The sequence below is a fragment of the Cucumis melo genome, chromosome 8 (genome assembly GCF_025177605.1).
Source record: "Cucumis melo cultivar AY chromosome 8, USDA_Cmelo_AY_1.0, whole genome shotgun sequence".
Taxonomy (NCBI): domain Eukaryota; kingdom Viridiplantae; phylum Streptophyta; class Magnoliopsida; order Cucurbitales; family Cucurbitaceae; genus Cucumis; species Cucumis melo.
In genome coordinates this window covers 19,534,640-19,559,482 of record NC_066864.1, presented here as the reverse complement: position 1 = coordinate 19,559,482, position 24,843 = coordinate 19,534,640, and the positions used below count along the sequence as shown (strand labels likewise).

Below are 24,843 nucleotides of genomic sequence, written 5' to 3'. Positions count from 1 at the left end.
TAATTGATTATCTAATGAATTTTTCTATTCTAATACTACATTCGAGAATCATCGATATTTACCAAATCTGTTCCTATCTAAGAGAAAACTTTTGAAACAATCTAGAAAGACCACTTACTTAGGAATTAATTTCATAGGTGTTTTCTTTGACACCAAAATATTGTAAGATGAGGTGGTTTGTATCGTAAGATTAGTTGAGAAAATATGTCCGGACACTATAGATGTAAAAGAAAAAGTAAAAAAAAAAAAAAAGAAAAGAAAAAATCGAATAAGACCGTTGAATCAATAAGAAAGAATTAAATACACTTACTATTAGAAACTCCAATCTCCAATGAAAGGCTTGGAATAGGACAGTTTGTCAATTATAGAGTATCAGGTGCATTATGCAATTTTCCATCCTAAACTCACCGACTCTACTTGCTTCTTCTTCTAGCATAAGACGTAGCACAATTCCTTGCCACCGATCAAGACCCATTTCTTAAATACCACTTTTCTTCACCTCGCAATCTCAGTCTATAATTCCCGAAATCAGAGACCCAATTCGAGAAAAATTCATATGAACGCCAGGCAGCTGTTCCTCTTGATCTTCACATTCACAACACTTTCCTCACATTAATCGGCTTAACCAAAGCAATGCTAACCCGAAGGCCTTTAATGGAGTTCTTAATCGGTTTCAACTCGGAAACCTGGAAAAGAAGAATAACCCGATGGTTTTCCAGCGATTCAGGGAAGAGATTCGGAGCAGTATGGGGTAATGGCGATTTCGGGAGGCTGGGGCTTGGTAATTTGGATTCTCAATGGAGCCCTGTCCCCTGTTGTTCTGCCTTCGATCGAGAAATGCTCAAGGATATAGCTTGTGGCGGTGCTCACACTCTGTTCTTGACAGGTTCTAAACTTCCCTTCTTTGTAGTTTTACGGCTTGGTTATGGGATTTGTAGTATTATGTATCTGTTATCTATTTGAGGGACATTGTGTTACGTTTCGAGTCCCGCAGATGTTGAGAGCAATCTCCTATGTTTGTGAAGATGTCAGATGTGTACGAGTAAAAGCTCACGAATTATACCCCCTCCTTTGGCAGAATCTGGACGGGTTTATGCTACTGGTCTTAATAATTTTGGGCAGCTGGGAATTTCAGATGAAAAGAGCTTTTCTATTGTAGGTTATCTTATTCTCCATCATCATTATCTACAGTGATAGTTTTTGGTTTCTACATTTTGCACAATTTGAAGAAGCAATTGATCCTGCAGTTTTTGTATGAGTTTTCCCTTTCTATCTTTCTCCTATTGTGGAGTCCTCTTGTAGCCATCTTATGTTTTCCGGTCTTGTATTTCTCTTATGAGTTTTGTACGAAGAACGTTAATTATCACTCATCAGCATTGCATCTTGATGCAGGAGCCTGTTGAGGTTAGAATTCCGAAAGAAGCTATGCATATTTCAGCTGGATATAATCACTCTTGTGTTATTACAGGTCTGCTATGCAGTTCGCTTGTTTTGTTTAAGTGGTGACTATAAATGAACTGTTAACTTCGTTTAGAAGTAATTTAATTTGTATTGGTTAGCTAAAGTCCCTAGTTTGTAACTTGGTAAAACAGCCTAGAAGCATATTGCATCCCTCTCAACAGCAAAATAAGATCTTATGACTCAATTCTTGTAGGGCTATTTTGAGGAAAGACTACCCTATTGGATATGAGGATAGAAGAATTTTGGATGAGGTTGATATATGTTCTGGAAATATTTGGGACATTGTGTGCGTGTGTGTGTTTTTTCCCTCCTTCCAGTGGTCTTCTTTCAATAAAAATTTTTGCAACTGTAATCTTTCCACCCATCATGTAAACTGAGGAGACATTTTTGTAGTTCCTATGATATAAAGAACATATCTTAATTTGCTGCCTTTTGTATATTTCTGTATAATGTTGAAATGACACATCAAATTTAAAGAATTACTGTTACAGTTAAGTTTCTTAAAAAATTTCTTTGATACCCTTCAGAAAAGAATCATCTGGGTGTGGGTAAGGTACTGTTGTATAATATGAATCATTCCCTAGTTAACTGCTTTTGGATATTGTTAATACTATTAATTATTATTTTTATTCTTTTATATAATTCTCAAAAAGCAATTATCCAATAACTTTCCTTTTTTAGCTTTTTTTATTAATTCATATTTTATTTCTTTATAGCTGATGGAGAACTGTATATGTGGGGGGTGAATTCAAGTGGACAGCTTGGCCTTGGAAAAAGTAAGCACTAGATTCTGAAAATATTCTTCTTGCGCTGTACAGTTCTGCTAATCTAAGAATCCCATTTGCAATTTGAAGTTTTTTGTAGGAATGAAATAATTAAATGGTCTCATTTGGTTGTTGTTAGTCCTCCAACTGTAGTGGCGTATGCTAGAAAGGGTGGGAAGGGAATTGACACCTGGAAACTTGTTGATGGGAAGGGGAATATGATACCTGTATATGTGAGTGAAGTGTGGGTATTAATGTTAGATAGATGGGAGTGAAGTGTGGGTATTAATGTTAGATAGATGGGAGTGAAGTGTGGGTACTAATGTTAGATAGATGGGAGTGAGTGTGGTATTAATGTTTGTGAAATGAAACAGTAGATTATTAGGAGAGTTTACTAGTAATCAGAATTGGCTGGGAGTTTGGTTGTTTTTTGGGTTATCTTGTTATTTTGTGCTCTTGTTATCTTAAAAAATAAATCAATATAAAGAAGGTTGTACTGTCATACAGAGTCAGCTAAAGCGGTACACCTACCTACGAAAGTAGATAGCTTAGATGGGATTGTAATTAAGAGGGCTGCTTTGGGCTCAGATCATTCGATTGCTGTTGCTGGTATGAAATCCTACGACAATTCAGTTTAGTAGTTTTACCATTTTTCTTGTTTTCTTTTTGAACTTGGAATTTATGATATTATATTTCTCTTGGTGTTTATATTTTTTACCAGATGGAGGTGAAGTCTTTAGTTGGGGAGATGGACGATCAGGTAGATTGGGTCATGGGCATGAGTCAACATTTTTGGGTTTTCTAAAAAGTACCAGGTACTTTAGTGGAATTATACTTTTTTCTTAAAGAAGTGATAACAGAGAAAAAAAACATCCGGTACGATACGGATTTGCCATCTCCCTTTCCTTTCTCCTCTATCCCACGGAAAAGAAAATAAAAGAATAAATTTGCATTTGACCAAGCTCATCTTTTTTAGCTTATTATATGTAGTTATTATTGTCTTTGAATTTTCTTTGGATCTATATTACATCAGCAAATAGATCCATATTACATCTTATGTTGGACCGGTATGACAACCCTAGAGGGAGATGAATAGGGTTTAATTAAACTTTTTAATAAATATGTCCAAATTAAACTAATTAGATAATTTTTAAATTAAATAAAAAAAACTTTAGCTAATTTATGCTAAATAACAAGATTGATAAAATGTATGTGATAGAGTATACAATCAATCTCAACTAACAAGAATATGTAACTAAAATTAAATGCAAAAATAACTAGAAAAGAGTTAGAGAAGAAACGATGCAATTTTATAGTGGTTCGGTCAAACTCGTTCTACATCCACTTTCCTAAACACCTTTTGGGATTTTAATTGAAAACCTTCTTTTGACTTTTTCCACGGATTAGAGCCGAACTACTACTTACTTCTTTTTCAAGTTCAAGAGCAAACCCGATCCTATCCACGGGTTAGGATCCAACCATCACAATAAATTGATGCTTTAAATCACACATAAAAAAAAATAAAAAAAAAAACTCTCTAAAAAGAGTGAGTATACAATTTTGAGCTCACAATAATTAATCCTCACAATACAATAAGAATTCTCTCAAGGACAAGATGAAAAAAATGAAAATCGGAAGCTTTAGGGAGGATAACTTTTGCAATTTTTGAGGATTATAAAGTTAAACAAAATTGTTAAAAATTTGGGAAAAATGAAGTATTTAAAAAGAGGGGAAGATATTGAAATCCAAAATCATATTGGGTTATTAGATGTAAGTAAAAGAAAAGTGAATGGTTGAGATTTAAACTCAATTAGCCGTTAGACACAAACAATAATGTAATAATATATTCTTTTTAAATTTTTTTCTTAAAGCCCAATAAAAACAAGTCCACCGTCTTTTTTAAAAAATTAGCCTTTGGACACAAAGATAAATAGTAATACTAAACTCATTTTCTTTTTAAAGCCTATCCAAAAATCACATGTGCGTTACTCCTCCATTTCTTCAAGTGGCTTTTCCTAATTGATTATTTGGCCACCGCATCACCATCTCGGGTCTTTTTTCGTTAAGCTTCTTTTTGCAATATTTTCTTTGTTTGAACTCCGTTTTAGGTGATTCAAGAGACATTAGAATCATTGTTCTGAGCTCTACGGTATGGACTTCAAAAATAATAAAATTGTCAATAAAAAATTTAGATACGTTTTCATCAAAACATTAATTAATTAAAATTAATTAATTTGAGATTAAGTGCTAAAAGGGCAACATCTAATTGTTTGTTTCTTGTGTTCTTATGGCTTGTATATGCTTTTGTAGTGAACATACACCCAGGCTAATTAAAGAACTTGAGGGGATCAAGGTAATGTTTCCATAGTGACCTTTTTTCATCCCCTTTAGGTTAACAATTTTCTTAATCCTTTTATTCGTTTATTTATTTTTATCAGGTTAAACATGTTGCAGCAGGGATGCTGCACTCCGCTTGTGTAGATGGTTGTTTCAATTTCATTCCTTTTTCACTTTTATGGTAAACGTTGTTTCTTTTGGCGCATTGTTTTACTAATGCTTCAGAAATTTAACAGAAAATGGAGCTGTTTACATATTTGGTGAAAGGGCAACAAACAGAGTGGCAAGTTCCAATTCCACATGTGAATTGTGTGTGTGTATGTGTGTATCCGGTAAAGCTACATTTTGCATGATGTAATTGCATATTAATTATGAATGATATGATATAGAGCTTTGGTGAGGCAAACAAGGCAACGACACCATCAATGATCAGCACACTCTTGGGCTGCGAAGAAGTTGCCTGTGGTGGTTATCACACGTGTGTCCTAACAAGTAACTTTATCCTTTTTATTGTTTTGAGAATTGTAATTTTTCCTGAAATGTAGTTTAATAAACTCTGGAAACCAGATATTAGCTGATTCTTGCGTCTTTTGGAAAAGATTTTTGTTGATCCCTCTTAGCATAGAACTTGGCTTTCCTCCGCATCTTTGTGTAATTTAATGTACTAGCTGACCTGGGCATTATATTTATGAATGACGTTAAAAGGTGTACATTGTGACATTGATGTATAAATATAGGTTTTTTCTTTCATCTGAGCAAGTTATATGTTAGAATTATTCTTAGCCAGTAAACAATCATATATAAAGGTGGTCATAAGTGAGTTAATATAATTTCTCTGATGTCTTTGCTTCATTTTTCTATTGTTTCATTATTACATTCAACAATAAAGTTGGATAAGCTGGTGTTTCTTTGTGTTAGTATGAACATGTTATTGGACAGCCGTGTGCATGGGGATTGATCTAATTTTCACTATGGGCTGCTCATATTTTGTTTTAATGATGGATGACTCCATATGATTTTGAAACTGAGACGTGTAGTTCTTTTATTCATCAGAAAACTTATTTGAGATTCTGAACATGGTCTTCATCTTCAATTTTTTTTTGTTTATCTGTTACAGAAGGTGGGGACCTGTACAGTTGGGGTTCGAATGAGAACGGTTGCCTTGGGAATGGGTATCCCTCACTTCAATAATATTTTGTAGTTAGGACCTTTTTTCTAAGTTTGGAGGCTCAGTAGTTAAGGTGTTGTATTTGTGATATCTGGTTATTCAGGTCCACAAGTGTCTCTCATCTCCCTGAAAGAGTTGAAGGACCCTTTTCAAAATCTCCTGTAAGCAAGGTAGGAGCTTAACGTTCTTATATCAGAATTACTTGAATGATTTGATCAATACTTTTCCTTTTTGAAACTTCAATTTCTTTCTAGTGTGAAGACGAATTCTTAATGGCTTTCTCCCTTTAACTATTGTAGAATCTGAAAAGACCAAAAGAAAAGGAAAATTAATTCATACATGTTTGTCAAAAGATAATTTTCCAAAAAAAGAAAAAAAGAAGAAAAAAGAACAAGAAAAAATAGAAGGGTTCATATTTTATTTATTATTTTAATACAATTTGTTTGTTTATGGGCTGTTTTCAAATATAGCAACAACCACAATATTCACAAATATAACAAAATGACATTACTTATTATTGGTTGACACGGATAGATGTCTATCAGCATCTCACTTTGATAGCAGTGATAGATGGTGAAACTTTGCTGTATTTGTAAATATTTTCAATGTTAGCAGTTTTGCTATTTTGAAACAATTACCCTTTATTTATTATAATTTATTCTGTTCAATATGTTTAATATTCATGTTTCTCAGGTTTCTTGTGGATGGAAACACACAGCAGCTATCTCAGGTAAGACCTCAAATGAAACTTGAAATATAAATTTAAGCTTCAAGTTTCTTATTTCTTGAAACCTCCTTTCACGTTAGGTGAGGTTTGCAGATTCTTGTGTATCCATATAAAAGTATGGTTTAAAAACTAAAAATTATAATTTGATTGGAACAGGACTCGGATTTTTTTCTTTTTTATAATTTTTTTCCATTTTTTCTTTTATAATGGTCTTACACTTCCATTGATAAAAGGCTCCGAAAGGGCCAAAACAGCCTGGGCTAGGAGACTGAGGGACAAAGTATTGGTGGGTATCCTTTTCTCAAAAGTAGGCATTGCAAAATGGTCCTTTAATTTCACATTGTGATCATATTAGTCTCCTTGAAAAATCCGTTGGTATTCCAATGGTGGGGATGCCTTCTCTTTTCGAGTTGACACAACACGAAATTGAGATCCAATCAAGAATGGTGAACCCATAAAGTCCAAACGGGTAATTGGTCCAATAAAATGAAATTGAGATTCGATAAAAAATAGTGGAACCCTAAAAAGGCACATCTTGAGGAGGCATGTTGAGAATTCGAGGGTGCTAGAGCAACCTAGTTGAGGTGTCCCGATACGCCTACTGATTCTTAGGTTTCTCGCATTGCTATTTAATTGAGATGGAACCATGTGTTAACTGATACTTTCGTAGGTCAAACTCCAACGAAGACATTCAATATGATGATTTTGATGAAGGCTTGGCTCCAATCTCAAGCTTGATCTTATGGTTCTCGACTCTGGCGGGAGGAAAAGTCTTTGGATAATTCTGAATGCATTATGTTAACATAATCCCTAAGGACTCTGACGTTTGGACTTAAACTGAATTAGGGCAGCCAACATAAGTCACTTCTCTATCCATGCCTAAGCCTTACTTTAAGTTGTTGGGTAGTGGAATCACGCTCTTGCCAATGCCACTGCGTCTTCATAGCATGCACGAAACATGGCTACATTGGGTGATTCTGTTGAGAACATCACAACTTGTCCAGCTTTTACCCAATACAATTTGACCTTTGGTTAAAGCTCTGCTGATTCCAGCCAAAACACATCTCACCTACTCACTCAGCTCTTTCGAACAGATTTCTTCTGATTTTTAAATCCAACTTTGCTCGACTGGGTTCCAGAGCTCATTGAATTTGCTCTCTTCGGCCAATGAAATCTGAAAATAACAGCAAATGCTGATTTGAAATCCCTCCTTCCAGAGGGAAATCTTGTTCCCATCCCCCAATTTGGTAGCAAGTATTTGACCAGAAGAACCTGTTTGAGCTTTAGCAATATGTTTTCAGGGGCTATACACACCTTTCCATGTCTACAAATAATCTTAAATGATCAATTAACCCAAGAGCTTAAGTTAGTGGATAAGGCAAATTTAATATAATATTTAACACTCCCTTCACTTTTGGGTTTGAAATATCAAGGAAGATCCAACAAGTAGTTTAATGTTAGTTTCATGCTGAATTGAACCTGCTACAGTTTGCTTTTAGGTTCGTAGACAGAAATTTGTTTACTTACTAGTTACTACTAGGGTGCATGTCTCTGCTTCACTTTTGTGATGTGTACTATTAGTTGACAATGGAGTTGACAAAAAAAAAAACAAAGGAAAGAGTAAAGAAGAAAGAAACGGAAATTAGTGGCAGAAGGAAAGTAACAAAAGGTCTAGTAGGATATTTAAACGGTTGTGTAGAACATTGTGTATTTAAGTTGTACTAAGTTTGTGGTTAAATTGAATCAGGTGGCGCTATCTTCACGTGGGGCTGGGGAGGCTCTCACGGAACGTTTTCTGTGGATGGCCATTCTTCTGGGGGCCAGCTGGTGTGCTTCTCTTTTTCTCGTTCTTTCTTTTAGTTGTCACTGCCTTCTTATAACTCTGCTGCTCAATGAACACGGATAACCAAAATGATACCAAAATGATACTGGAACATAAAAGATGAAGCACAAGACAAATCAAGTAACTTGAATTACTTGGATCCTCTCTCTCTCTGGAAAACACTGAAGCTTAAAACAACTGAATCAATCCATACCTTCACACTAAAACTGCTTTTTATTATTATTATTATTTTTATTATTTTATTTTTACTTGTCAGTTTTGACTATCGTTTCAATTGTTTATCTGTATTGATTGGGCTTTTATGTTTACTTGATTGTTTTTCAAATTAGTGAATTAGAAAAAGCTTTTACCTTGCTTTATGTTAAAATTTGTGGATAAATGTAGTGGAAATTAAACAGAAGATAAAAAAATTCCACCAAAGTTGGGTTAATTTCAATCAAACTTAAAGTTCAGTTGTCAAGTGCTTCACTTTATCAGATTTGAGGTAAAAATATTAGTTCCCCTCTCGTAGAAAATAATTCTTTACAGAACATAAAATGTTTTCTATCATTTATATACTGTTTTCTGTGTTTCTCTACAAATACTTGGGTTTGGACTACATTTAGGACTCGTTCAGTGAACGTGATGTGTACTCATTAAGGATTTGTTTTTAACTTTAGGGGCATGGAAGTGATGTTGACTATGTGAAACCGACAAAGATCGAACTTGGAGAAAATGTGAAGGCAGTACAAGTCTCCTGTGGTTTCAACCATACTGGTGCCATACTCGAATACAAGTGAGTTTCTGAACTTTTAACCACGACATACATCCAAGTATAACAGTAATTGAGCAAGGCGTGTTCATAAATTTTCGGTCCAAAGTCATCACAGTCTGTATCATTTATATAAATACATCATCACCGGAAAATAAACTTGAAATTTGTATATGATATGCTTCTGGTGTCACAGAAATAATCATGGAATTGGGAGATTGCCCAATTCTGAGATATTTATTCGACATTCAATCTAGAATGGTTCTTTGCAGCTCAATTTCATGATGTTTTACACTCATTTGATTTATGCATTGCCTTGTGTGAACACCTCAATGATCTTTGTAATGTTCTTTTTATTTTCTTTCTTAAGTATCTGAAATGGTAAATTGATTTGTTTATTTGAAAATCCAAGAAAGAAAGAACTAATGAAGGAATGAAGTACTAATGAAAACCTTCCATCTAAAATGAAATCCTAGATAACTCCACCATAATTATCGTAAACTCTCAGTCTCTCCATGATTCTACTATGGCGAGCTGCTTGACGGAGGTGGCAGTGACAGCCTACTTGAAGGTAAGCTCCGAGTACCTAACCACGGCAAACGTGGGTTAGAAGAATAAGGATGAGAGGGAGGGGGAAAGCAGATATAACAAGAAAGAGAAGATGATAGGGAGAGAGATGAGATCATAAAATTTGAAAACAATTAAGTTTTCTATATCCGTAATTTAATAGTTTATATGGAGATGGTGACCTTCAGATTCCTTGGAAACTCACAAACCAAGGACGAACTACGGATATATTCAAATGCACATATTATTGAGATGGGGTTTTGCCATCCTATAGCAAAGAAATTTAGATATTAACTGTCACCTATTTTTTTCAATATTGTAAATATGATAACAAAATAAATAAAAATCTAAATCTCTTTAATCCATTTTTCGAAATTCTAAATTTGGAAAAATATCTTAATAGTGGGGATTGCAACTTGCATAATCTGTGTTCTTTTGTTTTGTTCTGTTCTTTTTTTTTTTTTTTTTTTTAATTTTCACTTTTTAGATATGTTTTGTATCTTTACTTTCTTTAAAAAAAATTAAACTAATTAACTTTTTTTTTTAATTGCTTAAATAATATTGTAGTTAATTTTTGCCTTTTTGTACTTGAATTAAAAACTAAAGCAATGTTTTTTATTTTATTGAAAGAGAGTTTTTGGTTTGGTACTGGTTGTGTGCATTTTTTTTTTATATCAATCCATATTAGCTTAAAGTATTAGATAGTAATTTGAGAACAATTAAATAACAATTGGTATCATTGATTGTTATAGTTAAACAATAATAAACATTATCAACCAATATTAGATCATAACCAAATAAAAATTAGATAGCAATTGATACTATTAGAACAATCAATATTAAATAGCAATCAAACAACTATTAAATAGTAAATATAGTATAAAATAACAATCAATATCAAATACAAATCAGACATTAATTAGACAACAATTAGTATCGTCAAAGACTAGTATATCATATTATAATAAAAAACAGTCAAAATCAAATGAAAATCAGTTCTAACAATTGCATAACAATCAAATTTCGATTAATTTTAATGATTTAACTGATGGAATACGAGACTTGTGCAGCAGAAAAACAAGATTTAACTTACTCTAATTGCATCTAAACAATTTAGAAATTAACATGCTACAAATTACCCTAATTAAACTGCAAATTACCCTAATTAAATGAAATTGGGGACAAAAGAAAAAACATACCTTTAAAAGTTTCAAATCCTCGTAGTTTCTTTACAAACACGAACCACCACCACTAATGTTGACTCGCTATTCTTCAGACTTATAACTGGATGGTGGAACTAGATAAGTAAAGGTATGAGGGAGAGAGATGGAAATTGAAGGAAAAATCAACCTTTGGTTTTACGAGAGAGAGGTGAAATGTTTTTGTGAAAATAAATTGAATAATTTAAAAAATTATCAAAAATTTTAGAAAATTATTTTTCAAAACCTTTTATAAAAAACTAACATGCATTTTGCATGTAATAACTTCACATCTGATTAACACCTCAAATTCCACTTATTCTTAGTGGGCAAGTGTTTATATCTTATATACACTTGTCCCACTAACTGTTGGGAGAATTATCCCACAAAATATTGGATTTTCTTACTAACTTTAGTCATTCAAGTCAAAGTCAAACTTCGACTTTCTTCGACTTTTTCAAGTCAAAAGTCGACATTTTGACTTTTTATCATTTTATCCGTCTCGACTAATTTCGATCTCCTGAGCATCAATCTGTATTTATTTTTTCGGAATTCAAAACATATTTGAATATAAAGCTAGTCAAGTTCAAAGTCAAAAGTCAACATTTTAACTTTTTACAACTTTCACTATTTTCATCAATTCCAAGCTTTCGAGTATGAATCTGCATTCATATTTTTTTTATATTTAAATCATATTTATATATAAAGCTCTATCTCAAGCTAATAAACAACGGCTATATCACATGTATTTGTCGGTTTTTTTTTTCTTACCTAATTTGAACTTTTCGAACTAATCTAACATACTGTTATAAGTTAATTTCATATGAGTTAGCAAGAAAACCTAATGGACCTATAAATCATGGCCTTTAAGAGTGTAAGAATAACCCCACAACCTGGACTACTCAACCCATATTATATGGGTTAGGTTAGGTTAGTATAAAATGTGGGTTAGGTTAGGTTGAAAATTTTGTTTTTTCGGGTTGGGTCAGGTCTCGGGTTGGAGGTTGAAAAATTTGATTCAAACCAACCCAATCCAAATTAATTAATTAATTAATTAATTATATATATATAAGATATATTTAAATTTAGTAAAATAAACTAAAATAATTACAACATATAGCAAAATTTTGGATTCTATCAATGATAGATATTGATAGACTTCTATTACTGTCTAGCAATATGACTGATAGAAGCATATCAGTGTTTATCATTGATAGGTTCATAAATTTTGCTCTGTTTTGTAAATGTTTTGTCAAATTTGCGAGTTTTGATAATTTTCCTATATATATATTTCATAAGAGTAAAGTTAGTATTAGGTCAGTCTCATCTTAGTCTCCCTCTCATCGTGCCTCAACCTCAAGTTTCCTCGCAACTTAGTCTCCTTTTGATTCTCCCTTCCTTCGAGTTCCGATGGCCATTCCTCTCAGCTCTCAATCTCCCTCCAATGATCCCTCGCAACCAACGGCTATCTGATTCTCTCCCTCTGTCCCTCACAACCGATGGCCATCCTCTCTACGGCCAGCGCTTTAAGGCTTCGTTTAAACTTTACCCTAAAGATGTTTTTTTTATTCAAATGGATGGGTTATTTTGATGGGCTATGGTGATTGTGATTTTGAGAAAATTAAAGTTTAAATTGATGGAGGTTATTGTATGGTGCAAAAATATGATAGTATAACAACATCTTCGTTAGAAAAGTGTTAATTGTAACTCCTTGTGGTGAGACTTAGCACGAGAAGAAGATGGATGTTTGTTATTGTATGCTTTACACTGCATTTTTTTCTTTTTCCTTTTCTTTTTGGGTTGTAGAAAATTAGTTTATTTGTAAGATTTCATTGTTGGTTGCTATTTACACTCCGTTGTGTGGGTGCTCTAATTTTAGTTTTTATACTTTTTTAGACCATGGAGAGCAGTAGTGGACAACATAGTGAAACTAGTCATAGTCCTAAACCTGGTCCTGCCCCTTCCATTAATAACGCAATAGAAACTGTGAGTTCAAGTAAACCACCACTACCAGATAAGAAGAAAGCTATAACCACTAAGAAGACAACTTCTACTATATTGGGATCACTTCACAAAGTTGGAAGATAATAGTTCTAGGTACCATTCAATTATTGTGATAAAGAGTATTGTTGTGATACTACCTCATGTGGACCTAGCACATTATAAAAGCACTTAAAAAATCAGTGTAAGAAGTAACCATAAAGGAAGTAGAAATAGGACAAACTACTTCAACTCTTCAGCCTTCCACTGGTGGAAAAAGTGGTCATAATTTTGTGAGTACTATTTTTGGTCAACAATTATGTAGTGAACTATGTGCTAAGATGATAATTGTTGATGAGTTTTCATTCAAGTTTATCAAGAATAAGGGGTTTAGACATTTTTATAGAGTGGCTTGTACTAAGTTTGACCCTCCTTAAAGAGTAACAATTTCTAAAGATATATATCAATTATATCTTGATGAAAAGAAGAAGTTAAAATCATTTTTAGTTAGCAATTCTCAAGGCCGGGTATGTTTTCTTTGCAAATTGTTAACTTTATGGTACTCAATTCACACTTCATTGATTAAGATTGGGTTTTGCATAAAAGATTTTAAACTTTTGTCAAGTTGCTAACCACCAGGGTGATACTATTGGAAAGTTCATTGAAAGTTGTTTATTGGAATAGGAGATCGATAAAGTCTTTTCTATAACTATTGATAATGCAAGTTCGAATGATGAGACAATTTCGTATATTAAGAAAAGACTTAGAAGTTGAAAAATCCCTAATCTTGGAAGGAGAATTGTTACACATGAGGTGTTGTGCTCATGTACTTAACTTGATTGTAAATGTGGAATTGAAAGAAATGTGGGCATGATTCTATTGCTTGTGTTCATAATGTTGCACGGTATGTTAGATCATCCTCTAAAAGATTGACAATGTTCAAAACTTATGTGGAGCAAGAGAAAATTGATTGTAAAACTCTTGTTTGTTTGGATGTTCCAATAAGATAAAGTTTTACATATTTTATGCTTGAGCATACACTTAAATTTGAAAAAGCTTTAAAATATTAGAGGAAGAAGAGTTGGATTACAAAGACTATTTTGTAGAAGATGAACATGGGAAGAAGAGGATTGTGTCACCAAGCTTTAAAATGTCATTAATAAGATTAGTGGTTCTTTATATGTGATTGCCAATTCTTTCTTTCATGAGGTGTGAGGGATTAATGATCTTTTATTGGTTGGAGCAACGAACATAACTCTATTTTGCGTAATATGGCTACAAATATGAAGTCAAAATATGTAACGTCCCAAAGTAAGGTAATTTTTTTATTTAATTACCTTAAGCTTAATTGTGATCTTGTGGAATTTATTTTGGGTGTTATTTGATTTAATTATGGAGTTGTTGATTTTGTAGAAATCAAACTTAATTAGATATTCTTCGGAAAATATTTATTTAATTAGTTGGAATTTGGTTGTTTTATATTTGATGAAGTTGGGAGAATTGTTTTGGAGGGAATTATGATTAGTTATATATAAGTATATAATTAATTTATTTTGAAGCTAAAATAATTATCTTATGAAGATAATATAATTAATTAAGATATATATTGTTTTGGGAAGATAAAAAGAAGATTTGATGGGAAGAGTTATTAAGGAGAGAGGTATTTGAGTTTTAAAAGCGATTTGGTTGGTTTTTAAATGAAGAGAGAGAAGAAGTTGGTTTATTTGGAAAAAATAAAGGAAAAAAAGTAAAAGTAAAAGTAATAATAATAATAATATTATTTTTTTATCTAAAAAGGGCTTCGATTTCCGTGCACCACTATTCACCATCTTCTTCTTCAAAACAAAAAAAAAATCCTATTTTTTTTAACCTTCACAAACCCTAGCCGCTGCAAGTCCGCCGTCCACTTTCGCTGCTCCCCGTCTTCTCCCTCCCTCCGGTCGACAGCCACTATGAAACACGGTTCGTTCAAGTTGTCGATCGTCGTTGTCTCCATCACGCTTCGTCTCTCCGCCGTACAGTTGCTGATTGTCGAATGCCATCAGCCATCCCTTCTATCCATCGACCATCACAAGAAGCATCGAGCTGGTTGCTTTCAGTTGCCGATCGTCTACGTGAACCCGAGCAGTTACTCCTCTGAAGTCCATTCCAGTCGACCTCCTACATTCGAGCTGCGCATGCCTGAGCAAGTCACCTCCTACCCGAGCCGATTCCTTCCTTCAGTCGAGCTGCTGCGCCTGCCTTCCCTTCTAGCCAAGCCATTTTAAGCCAATAAGCTTATTTTGGCTTTTTTTCACCTATTTTTGGTAAGTTTGAGTGGGTTTTGATTAATGCCTAACAAAGATTTAGTTTTAATTTTGGATTTTTTTAGGTGGAATTTCATTAAGATTGGGTTTTTGTTTTTGTTTTTTTTAAGGCTGGGTTAGAGTTATTGGAGGAACTGAGAACCTTATTTTCCCCTACTAAGGTTGAATTGGAATTCAACCTCCACGTTGGGTAAGTTAAATTGGTAGGATTATTTTTGGGTCTTTAAGTCACTGTTAATTAATTTATTGAACTTAGTATATTTTACCCTTACTATTTAGGATTTCATTGTTGGGAAAGATTGGCTATTGCTATTAGAACTTGGTTAAGCTAATCTCTAGATAAGAGGTTCTCCTATTAGACCTTCGCATTGAAGTGAGAGCTTGCATATAATTTTTTTCGTTATGCATTAACGTAGCTAATATGCATAATGTGTTTATGTTGATGATGACTGATAGTCATGACTGAATTTATGTTTATGATGACCGATAAAATGACTGAGTTATGTTAACAAGGATGATTGATGTTAATACGTGAAATATTAACCTCATGATTTAGAATGCTATGATTAATATTCATGCCATGCTTATGATGCTATGCTATGCTACATGCTATGGTAGGGTGTACTGTTAGCTTTAGCTATTAGAGTCATACCTACATGGGTGTCCCTCCAGATTACCACCTTTTATGACTATGTAACCCGACGGGATCATCGGTCCAGTATGAGATGATATGTTTACAAGTGATTCGACGAGATCACTCACAGCTCGATTGTCTTAGTGTTTTTTTCAAGTTCACTAAAGACCAGTTTTGTCCTAGGTGTTCCTTGTGTTCACCGAAGACTAGTTTTGTCCTAGGTGTTCCTTTGGGTTCATCGAAGATTAAAGATGTTCCTACAGAATCACAGATTGCGCGTGTTCGGGAACGTGGTAGTTTAGGGGTACCATTTTACAGGACTCTAATAGGAAATTAACAGACACTTAGCGGGACTAGTAGTAGGTCCCTTACTGAGTATATTTTTATACTCACTCTTTAATGTTTAATTTTTCAGGCAAGGGTAGAGGTAAGGGCAGAGGAAAGCTGGCGAATGACAAGAAGTGACTGTGGCGTGGCATAGGGAACATTTTTGCTTCCGCCTTTATGTTATTAGTTTTGATTTCAGTATTTATGCATTTTCATTTTTTACTCTTTTAAATCTAGATAGAGTTCGAGCTAGGATTTTATTTTTGAGATTTTTTTCTACTTACATTTGTTTATTTATGTTTTCAATGTGTATTTGAGGTTTTGATTATGAACATTTTTTTTTTCATTAGGACGTACCCAGCCTGAAGGCAACTTGCGCCGCAAGTTGCCAACCTTACTGCATCTGTCACTCAAGAAGACCTTATTGCAATGGAGCAGAGATACCAAGATATGCTAAGAGATGCATTGGCACTGTTTCATGCTGCCCAACAGACCTCGCCAGCCCTTGCTCAGGCCCCAGTGGAACCCTAGAGCATGTCAGACCAACTGTCAGCAGAGGCTACATATCTGAGAGATTTCATAAAGTACAACTCCAAGATGTTTGACAGGAACTATGGTGAAAATTGTGGCGAATGGTAGAGTGTTATCGCAGTACAAGAGAAGAAGAAAAGAAAAATATTCTTTAGAATTGAGGAATGTTGTTGATCGGTATTTATCTAACCCTTGTGAGGAACTAAATGATCAGTACAACCCCAAGATGTTTGACATTATATAATTTTGTTTTTGTGTTTTTAGATAATATCAAATCCTCCATCACATCATAAACATGATCTATGAGTTTGACAATTTTCATGGTAAGTTGAATACTAAGGGTTGGTTTGGTTTATTGGTAAAGAGGGTGGGAATATCATTCTATTTTCATTAAGTTTTGAAGGAGTATCATTCTATTTCCATTAAGTTTTGAAGGAGTACTTTGTTAAATGATCATGTAAGAAGTTTAAAAATCGTATGGAAAGTTAGCCGATCATATAAGAAGAAAACGACCGTTTGAAGGTAGAAAGCTAAACAATCGCATAAGAGAGTAAACGATCTATAGAAAGCTAAACGATTGTGTAGAAAGTTATGGAAAGTTAGCCGATCGTGTAAGAAGTAAACAATCGTTTGAAGGTAGAAACCTAAACAATCGTGTAAGAGGGTAAATGATTGCAAGCTAAACGATCGCGTAAGAGGGTAAACAATCGTATAGAAAACTAAACGACCGCGTAAGAGGGTAAACGATAGTATAGAAAGCTAAATGATCGTGTTAGAGGTTGAACGATCGTATAGAAAGCTAAATGATCCTGTAGAAGGTTGTAGGGTAAACGATCATGATAACATTTCGTCAATTCATTTATTTTATATATTCAAACTACTTACTTGGTATGTTTTGTGAATTTTCAGGACAAATTTGAATACCTGGGATGCTTGAATGGATTTTATAAGTTGTTTATATTTGTCTTCTCTTATGTTTAAGAAGTTCTTTATTACTTCATTATTGAAGTTGTATTTTATGAATATTTATGGATAATGTTTGGAATGTTGAACTTTTATGGATGTTTGAAACTTTGAATTTATGAATGTTGAACAAGTACAACAATTTCAAACTTTACAAACATTAGGAATGAAAAAGAAAACAATACAACCCTACATCTCAACCCAACCAACCCGTATGGGTTGGGTTGGGAAATTAATTCGGGTTATTCGGGTTTCCAACCCAACCAACCCGAAAATATGGGTTGGATTGAGAATGTCCCCTAACCCAACCCATTTACACCCCTATTGGACTCCAACTATTCGAGATTAACTGATTAAATCCTTTTATATCGGGCTAATCAACATTCGTTAACTAATGGGTCATTCCACTAAAGTCCCGTAGTTGCAATATCCTCACATTAGAAGAAATTTGGCCTTTAATGTCGGTTGGAAAAAATGAAAACGAAGCTTTAATGTCGATTTCAAAAAGCGGATGTCTAATGTCGGTTTAAAATCGACATTAAACATCCACCTTTTGAAAAGCGACATTAAAGCTATGATAATTTTTTTTGTTTTTTTATTTTATAAGAAATTAAATATTTCTCTCTTACTTTTCCTTTTCTCATGCGACACGATTTCTTCCTCTCTTTCAATTTCTTTATTCTCTTTTCAATGTCATCTCACTTTGTTCCCTCCATTTTTTGAACAGCCGCTGCCGTCACCACCACCATCATCCCTCGTGCCTAACTCATGGCCAGTCGTCGTCGAATAGTCCTTCAGACTAGGTTTTTTCTTCAATCCTAAACCCTACGCTTCTTTTCAACTCTTGAATTAATTAAATGCACCAATTATAAGTGGGGTTTGCATTTGCTACGATTATCAATGTCTTTTACTTTACTAATTACCCATCAATGAATGCTGGAAGCATTCAACAATAATGCCATGAGAAACTTCTATTTTCTTTTTTGGAGGTATTTCGGTCTCCCTACCTAACCCCACTCTTTTCATTCTTTTTTCTTTTTAATTTGATCAATACCGTCCTGATAGCTCTCAAAACCATCTGTCAAACACGAATCCAAGAAACTGTCTACTGATGTGCCATTTTGTAATTGGTTTATGCTTTCATATATGTTGTTAATATTATCTACTGCAATGTTCATTACAATTTGTGCAAGGCCATATAAATCTGCTCCTTTGTTGTTGGGAGATGATTGTAAGATTGTTTTACACATTTCATTTTACGATGTGCTGCTGCAGGTTTCGGTGATAAGATCAAAGAAATATTTCTTGAACTCCTATTGCTACTTGTTTCTTTGCTCATCGATTACCTATTGTTGCTACAAAAAATGGAGGTCTTGTTGATATACATAGGGTATGCCTACTATTAGCTATAAATTTTACTTAGAACTGTTGGTGCCCATGCTTTTAAGATGCTTGACATATTTTAAACTACATAAAATGTTTGTGCAAGCGCTTGACAACGGTCTTTTTGTCGACCCACATGATCAGAAGTCTATCGCCAATAATCTTTTGAAGCTTGTTGCAGACAAACACCTTTGGGCTAGATGTAGGCAGAATGGTTTGAAGAATATTCACCTATTTTCATGGCTAGAGCATTGTAAGACATATTTATTAAAAATTAGTTGGTTCAGATGTTGCTAGTGGGTTGCAATCAGTCCCACTTCTTGGAGACCTTGGTGATATTAGCATAGGTTTTGCTTCAATTAGTAAACCAGTCCTTGTAACTTTTTTAATCGACATTTACATGTGGAGAATGATCATTTTTTGAGCTATTTGTGCCATTTTTTTGTTTATTTATTATCTTAATAATTTCTACTGAGGTTGTTTTGATTGAAGCAAAGAAACAAGTAGCAATAGAGTTCAAGAGTTGAAGTTGTGGTAATTTAATTACATTTTAGGTTTATTTTTCAGTTTAATGCTCTATTAGTTATTTAACACAGGTGATTTTTCTTATGCGATAGACTTAGAGTCGACAGAGTCTAGTTTTGCTTTATTTTATGTAGTTTTCTACTATGAATTATCTGTATTTGGTTGATTGTTAGTTCGTTATTTCTAGAGATGGCTTTTAAAACTGAAATTTAGGGATTCTGATCTTGTTAAGGTCAAATATGTTCAAGAACATGTATAGTATTACTATTTACTTTTGTTTGCTTTTGGATGTCTGGATGTTCATGTTCGGCGGTTATTACGTATAAGACTTAGAAGCACATATACAGAAGCTGAGGTGGAATATTCTTTCAATATATTTCTTTTCCTCTGATGCAAATGATGACTATCACTCCGTATGATCTTTTTTCCCCTCGTATTATTGTATGCTTCTTCCTTTAGAAATATACTCAATGAAGATTTTGGAAGTTGAGTAGATCATGGACATTGAAATAGGACTTAAACTAATGAAGAAAATGTTGAAAAGGTTTGTTTTTCATTTCTCAATTGCTATGTAGAAAGTAATTGTTTTTACATTTTAAAACACTTGCATAGATGATCATACAAAGGATAAAAAGGTTCAACCAAAACCTCACATAAAGGATAGTCCTTGGAAAGCTATCCAGAAGGTAGTATTCATTTTGCTTTGTTCTTTTCCCTAAATGATATTACCTCGAAAACATAAATACTTTCAAAGAGTAATTCAATCCCTCTTGCAACCACTACAAGAGACGGGGGTACTCCCAACGCCAAAAAACGTCAGCGAAAATAAAAGGTACATCGGAAAAGGATATCCCGACGTACAACACAACGTCGGGAAGAACGTCGGGAGAAAGGCGTCGGTAAAGGTGGCTTCGGGAATACCTCTTTCCCGATGCACCTTATGCCGACGCACCTTGCGGCGTCAGGAATTCCTCTTTTCCGACGTTTTTTCCCGACGTTTCATTACGTCGGGAATTCCTTTTTATATATATTTTTTAATATTTTATTTCTATTTTTTTCCTTAAAATATTTTGCTCAAAAATTCACAACGATGTTCGGATTGCTCAAATATTTTCCCCGATGTTTTGGATTAAATTAAAACAAATTGAATATAAATTAAAATAAACTAAGAAATATACAAACACAAATTAAAAAAATAGAATTAAAATTAATAATACGAATAAGTTCACTACAAAAAATATAGTTATCAAAATAGAAAAAACATAAACATAAAAAAAGTCTCCCAACGAGGTGCGTATGCGTGTCATTCTACACATTCGGTCCTAAAAATGATATAAAAATAACTAAGTTTAGTACATAATCATATATTGCAAAAATTTAAGAATAATAGAGACATATACGTACCGCAAAGCTAGGGATCATGTGGTGGTCCCTGTTGTGCACGAGTTAATTCTTTTATCATCTTTTTCATGTTTTCCACTTGTGAAGCTAATGCTTGGTGATTTCTATCTTGTACTTCAATCTGTTCCAAAGCTTCATGAAGTTTAGCTTGTAATTCAATCTCTTTTTCTGTAGACTGCGAACAAGATGTCGACGAACTGCTTGCACTCGCCGTTCTACGGGCCTTCGGCTTGGGTCCCCAACCAGGGCCTTTTGAGTAGCATGGTCGTCTACCCAACACCTGATCGCATATCTCATCCTCAGAGAGTGGCTAACTACCCTCTGGGGTAGACTGGGATTGGAGTTCCAGCATTTGATTCTGCAACAAATTTAAAAACTATGTTAGGTAACGCATAAAAATATATAATGAAAGTGGATAATTAATAAGGACATAACTTACAAGCGCATCCTCGGCGGCCTGCGACACGAATGTCCCAGCTCCAATTTAACACCCTCTAATGAGTTCCAATTTAAATTCAAACATCTCTTGCATGGACACCTTAATCGTCTGTAGACATCAACGTGAAACTTGGCAAATTCTAAAAATTGGGTCACTCCATGTCTATACTCAAGGGAGAACTTATTTCTAAGTTTCATCCAACCATTATCCATTATTTAAGTCCCTAAAACATAAATAGGTTTGATTAGAAACATATCTCTCTCACTCTCTCACATCCATAACTTACTCCCCTGAATTTTCACTATTTTTCAATAACTAACTTCAAACTATAGAGGCTACCATAACTGCAGGATAGCCAACACAACCTAATTATTAACAACAAAATACTTCAAAATCTTCGCATCGTACAAACCCCTCCAAACTACAGAGGCTACCATAACTGTAGGATAGCCAACACAACCTAGTTATTAACAATACTTTAAGCTACCACCCCTTGAAACTAGCAAATTCAAAACAAAAAAGTTACCATATCTGCAGGATAGCCATCCCAAACATAAACAAATTCAAAACAAAAAAGCTACCATAACTGCAGAATAGTCATCTCAAATCAACAATAAAAATATTCAACACAAACAGGCTACCATAGCTGCAGGATAGCCAAAACAAATATCTTAACACACATATTACATTTTCAATTCAAAACATAAACCCCCTTCAAATTTGAATGTAACCATAACCCCCTCATTCAAATTTGAATTCAACCATAACTCCCCACAAAGAAAAAAAAAGATTCAATTTTCAATTTAACTTAAACCCCCCTTCCCCCAATTCAATTTTCAATTTAACTATAAATCCCCCTCCCCCTCAAATTTCAATTTTCAATTCAACTATAAACCCCCCTCCCCCTAATTCAATTTTCAATTTAACTATACCCCCACCCCCCAAATTCAATTTTCAATTTAACTATAAACTCCCTCCTTAATTCAATTTTCGATTTAACTATAAATAACCCTAAATCCTAAACCATTCAAATTTCAATTTAATTATATTAACCCTCCCAATTCAATTTTGAAATTAACTATAAATCATAAACCCTAAACCCTTCAAATTTAAATGCAACCACAAATTACACACATTCTATACAAAAATACATTTAACAAACAAAAATCTATTCTAAAAGAAAATCCTAAAACAATTTTCCTAAAAAAACCTTAAAACATAACCTTAAACTAAACAAATTTTAATTTTCCACTTACCTAAAGTGGCAGACAGCAGCGGAACGATTCGATCTCCTCTCGGCTTCGACGATCTCTTCCTCTCTTTTTCCCTCTCTTCCTCTCTTTTTTCCTCTCGATTTCAGTTTTGTAAAATACAGAACTGAAACGATTAAAAAGAGGATTTCTCGATGCAGTGTCGCAGCGTCGGGAAATCCCCCAAAAGGCGTCGGGAAAAAAGAAATTTCTGACGCTCGTTAAACGGTTTTTCCGATGCCACACAGTGCATCGGGAGAACCCCTATTCCCAAAGCTGTTCCCGATGCACTGTGCACGACGTCGGGAATAATGTGTTTTTTTAAAATTAATTTGGCTTTTTTCCAACGCCGCGTGGCCGACGCCTGTTTGATGCGTCGAGAAAAAGGTTTTTCCCGATGACTCTCTCGACGCAGTCTCGACAGCGTCGGGAATACCCTTTTTTTCGACGTTCTTTATGCTGACGTCTTTTTTGACGTCGGGAATGCTCCATTTTCTTGTAGTGAACTAAACTCATATGTCTTCCAAGTTCTAGATACTTTAAATTTTTACATTATAGTCGGCTAGTTGTGTAATCTTTTCTTGAATTTATGCCATTGTCAGTTTAGTAAAAATTGATGCTATTTTCTTCTGTGGTACAGATTTTGGACAACGGAAAAAAGATAGGATTGGAACATTTCAAGCCAGTGAAGCCTTTGGGGTCTGGTGATACTGGAAGTTTGTTTTTCCCCAATTTTTTCTGGTTCTGTTCATAATGAATCAATGTTAATTTATTGAACAAATCTTTGTATCAACATTAAGCACAAATCTTTACATTATTGGCTGCAGTGTGCATTTGGTAGAACTGTGTGGGACTAATCAATACTTTACAATGAAGGCAATGGATAAGGGTGTCATGCTCAACCGCAACAAGGTTTTGTAATATTTTAGTTTAAATTCATCAATATTTTCCCTTGGTTCATATTATAAATTCAAATACATTTCATTTTAGATCTCAAAAGTAAAGAACACGAAATTCACATTTACAAATGAGGTTTAAGATTTCTCCCTTCCTTATATTTTTCTGATGTGCATTTGAATTTGCTAATAACTAACCAACATGGCAGACCAAATTAAGGTAATTTCATTGTATTTAGATCTCTCTAATTCGCATTTGTTCCCTTATAGTTTGTACTTTCATTTTTTCCTTTTCATTTATAATCTCATTCACTCTTTGTATAGTATTCATTCGTATCTATACTATTGTTTGCTCATAAATTTGTATACATGTATATGGTTCTAATCTTTACTTTTTGAAAGGTAGGGCTTTGAGATTCAATGAGGATCTAAAATTGTTTAGAGAATATTGTCTATTTGTTGACAACTTGAGCATGATATGTTTTCCTCAAACTTGTCTCGAGAAATATTGCCTTTTCCTTGACTGCTTACTTGAAAGGATCTGTTCTATAGATTCTGTACTTTTTCCTTTTTGTACAATTGTGTTCTTTGAGCGTTCCGATATTATATATGATGTGTCTACCCTCACAAGAAAATCTAGTAGAATTGTATATGAATAATGTAGCTTCTTCTTTACTTCTTACTCAAATGTCTTTTTTCTTTTTTCATATGGTATTGAAGTGACTGCTCCCTTCGATGGTGCGTTTGATTTTATGAAACTTTGTTATGACATTGAATTTTATTTTGAAAGAAATATGCTTTTATGCTTGATAAGTTAATACCTCTAACATGAAAGTTAATGACCAAATGTTTGCTGATGGAAAGAACCAAATAAAGCATGCCTTTGGGAATTAATGCAATTCATAAAAAAACAATGACGAATTGGAGTTTTTGATTGAGAATTGAAAATGATGAGGTAGTATTCCGTTGATTTTTGTAGCATCTACTCTATTAGAAAATATATGTGAAACTTTTTCAGTAGGCTACTTAATTTAGTATTTCGATATAGCTTATTCTGATGACTGACCTACAAATAGTACAAAGGAAGCTTTTGAGAAAGTCGTTTTCATCAAAACTCAGAAGACTAATGCTCGAACAGAGGGTAGTTGCCTTTTCTTATATTGGGTTTTAACTATTTTTTTGTGAAGATATGCATCCAATATTTCAAAAAAAAATACAAATCTTTTCCTTTATAAAGAGGTATACTTGGGCAAAAAAATACAAAAAAAAATTATGTAGCAGGTGGTTTTGCTATAAATTAAATTGTTTTTGCGATTTGCTATTTTCCTTTTTACCATCTAATATTTCACTATTTCGACGGTTATCTCTTATATTTTTTTCATAAGTGCAAG

The 24,843-nt window shown here is 33.7% G+C and overlaps 1 protein-coding gene across 3 annotated transcripts; it reads left to right on the top strand.

Moving 5' to 3' along the window:
- Nucleotides 1-342: 342 nt before the first annotated feature.
- Nucleotides 343-9,328, top strand: LOC103486133 (ultraviolet-B receptor UVR8). Of its 3 annotated transcripts, none has more exons than XM_008443996.3 (15): nucleotides 343-886; nucleotides 1,026-1,155; nucleotides 1,393-1,468; nucleotides 2,178-2,237; nucleotides 2,733-2,834; nucleotides 2,947-3,040; nucleotides 4,536-4,578; nucleotides 4,664-4,709; nucleotides 4,799-4,845; nucleotides 4,952-5,054; nucleotides 5,680-5,734; nucleotides 5,834-5,900; nucleotides 6,424-6,460; nucleotides 8,205-8,284; nucleotides 8,960-9,328. In XM_008443996.3, exons 1-15 carry the CDS (start codon nucleotides 798-800, stop codon nucleotides 9,077-9,079), a joined length of 1,149 nt encoding a protein of 382 aa, XP_008442218.1. In that variant the 5' UTR covers nucleotides 343-797; the 3' UTR covers nucleotides 9,080-9,328. The 3 variants fall into 3 exon arrangements, with proteins under 3 accessions (XP_008442218.1, XP_008442217.1, XP_008442219.1); XM_008443995.3 differs by having other exon boundaries at nucleotides 344-886; nucleotides 1,079-1,155; XM_008443997.3 differs by having other exon boundaries at nucleotides 345-886; nucleotides 995-1,155.
- Nucleotides 9,329-24,843: the final 15,515 nt, after the last annotated feature.

What these genes read in the sequence shown, in the direction of transcription:
- LOC103486133 (XM_008443995.3), top strand. Translation starts at nt 634, where the DNA reads ATGCTAACCCGAAGGCCTTTAATGGAGTTCTTAATCGGTTTCAACTCG. An exon ending in AAGAACTTGAGGGGATCAAG is followed by an intron (nt 4,579 to 4,663) that starts GTAATGTTTCCA and finishes TATTTTTATCAG; the next exon opens with GTTAAACATGTTGCAGCAGG. An exon ending in AAAGGGCAACAAACAGAGTG is followed by an intron (nt 4,846 to 4,951) that starts GCAAGTTCCAAT and finishes GATATGATATAG; the next exon opens with AGCTTTGGTGAGGCAAACAA.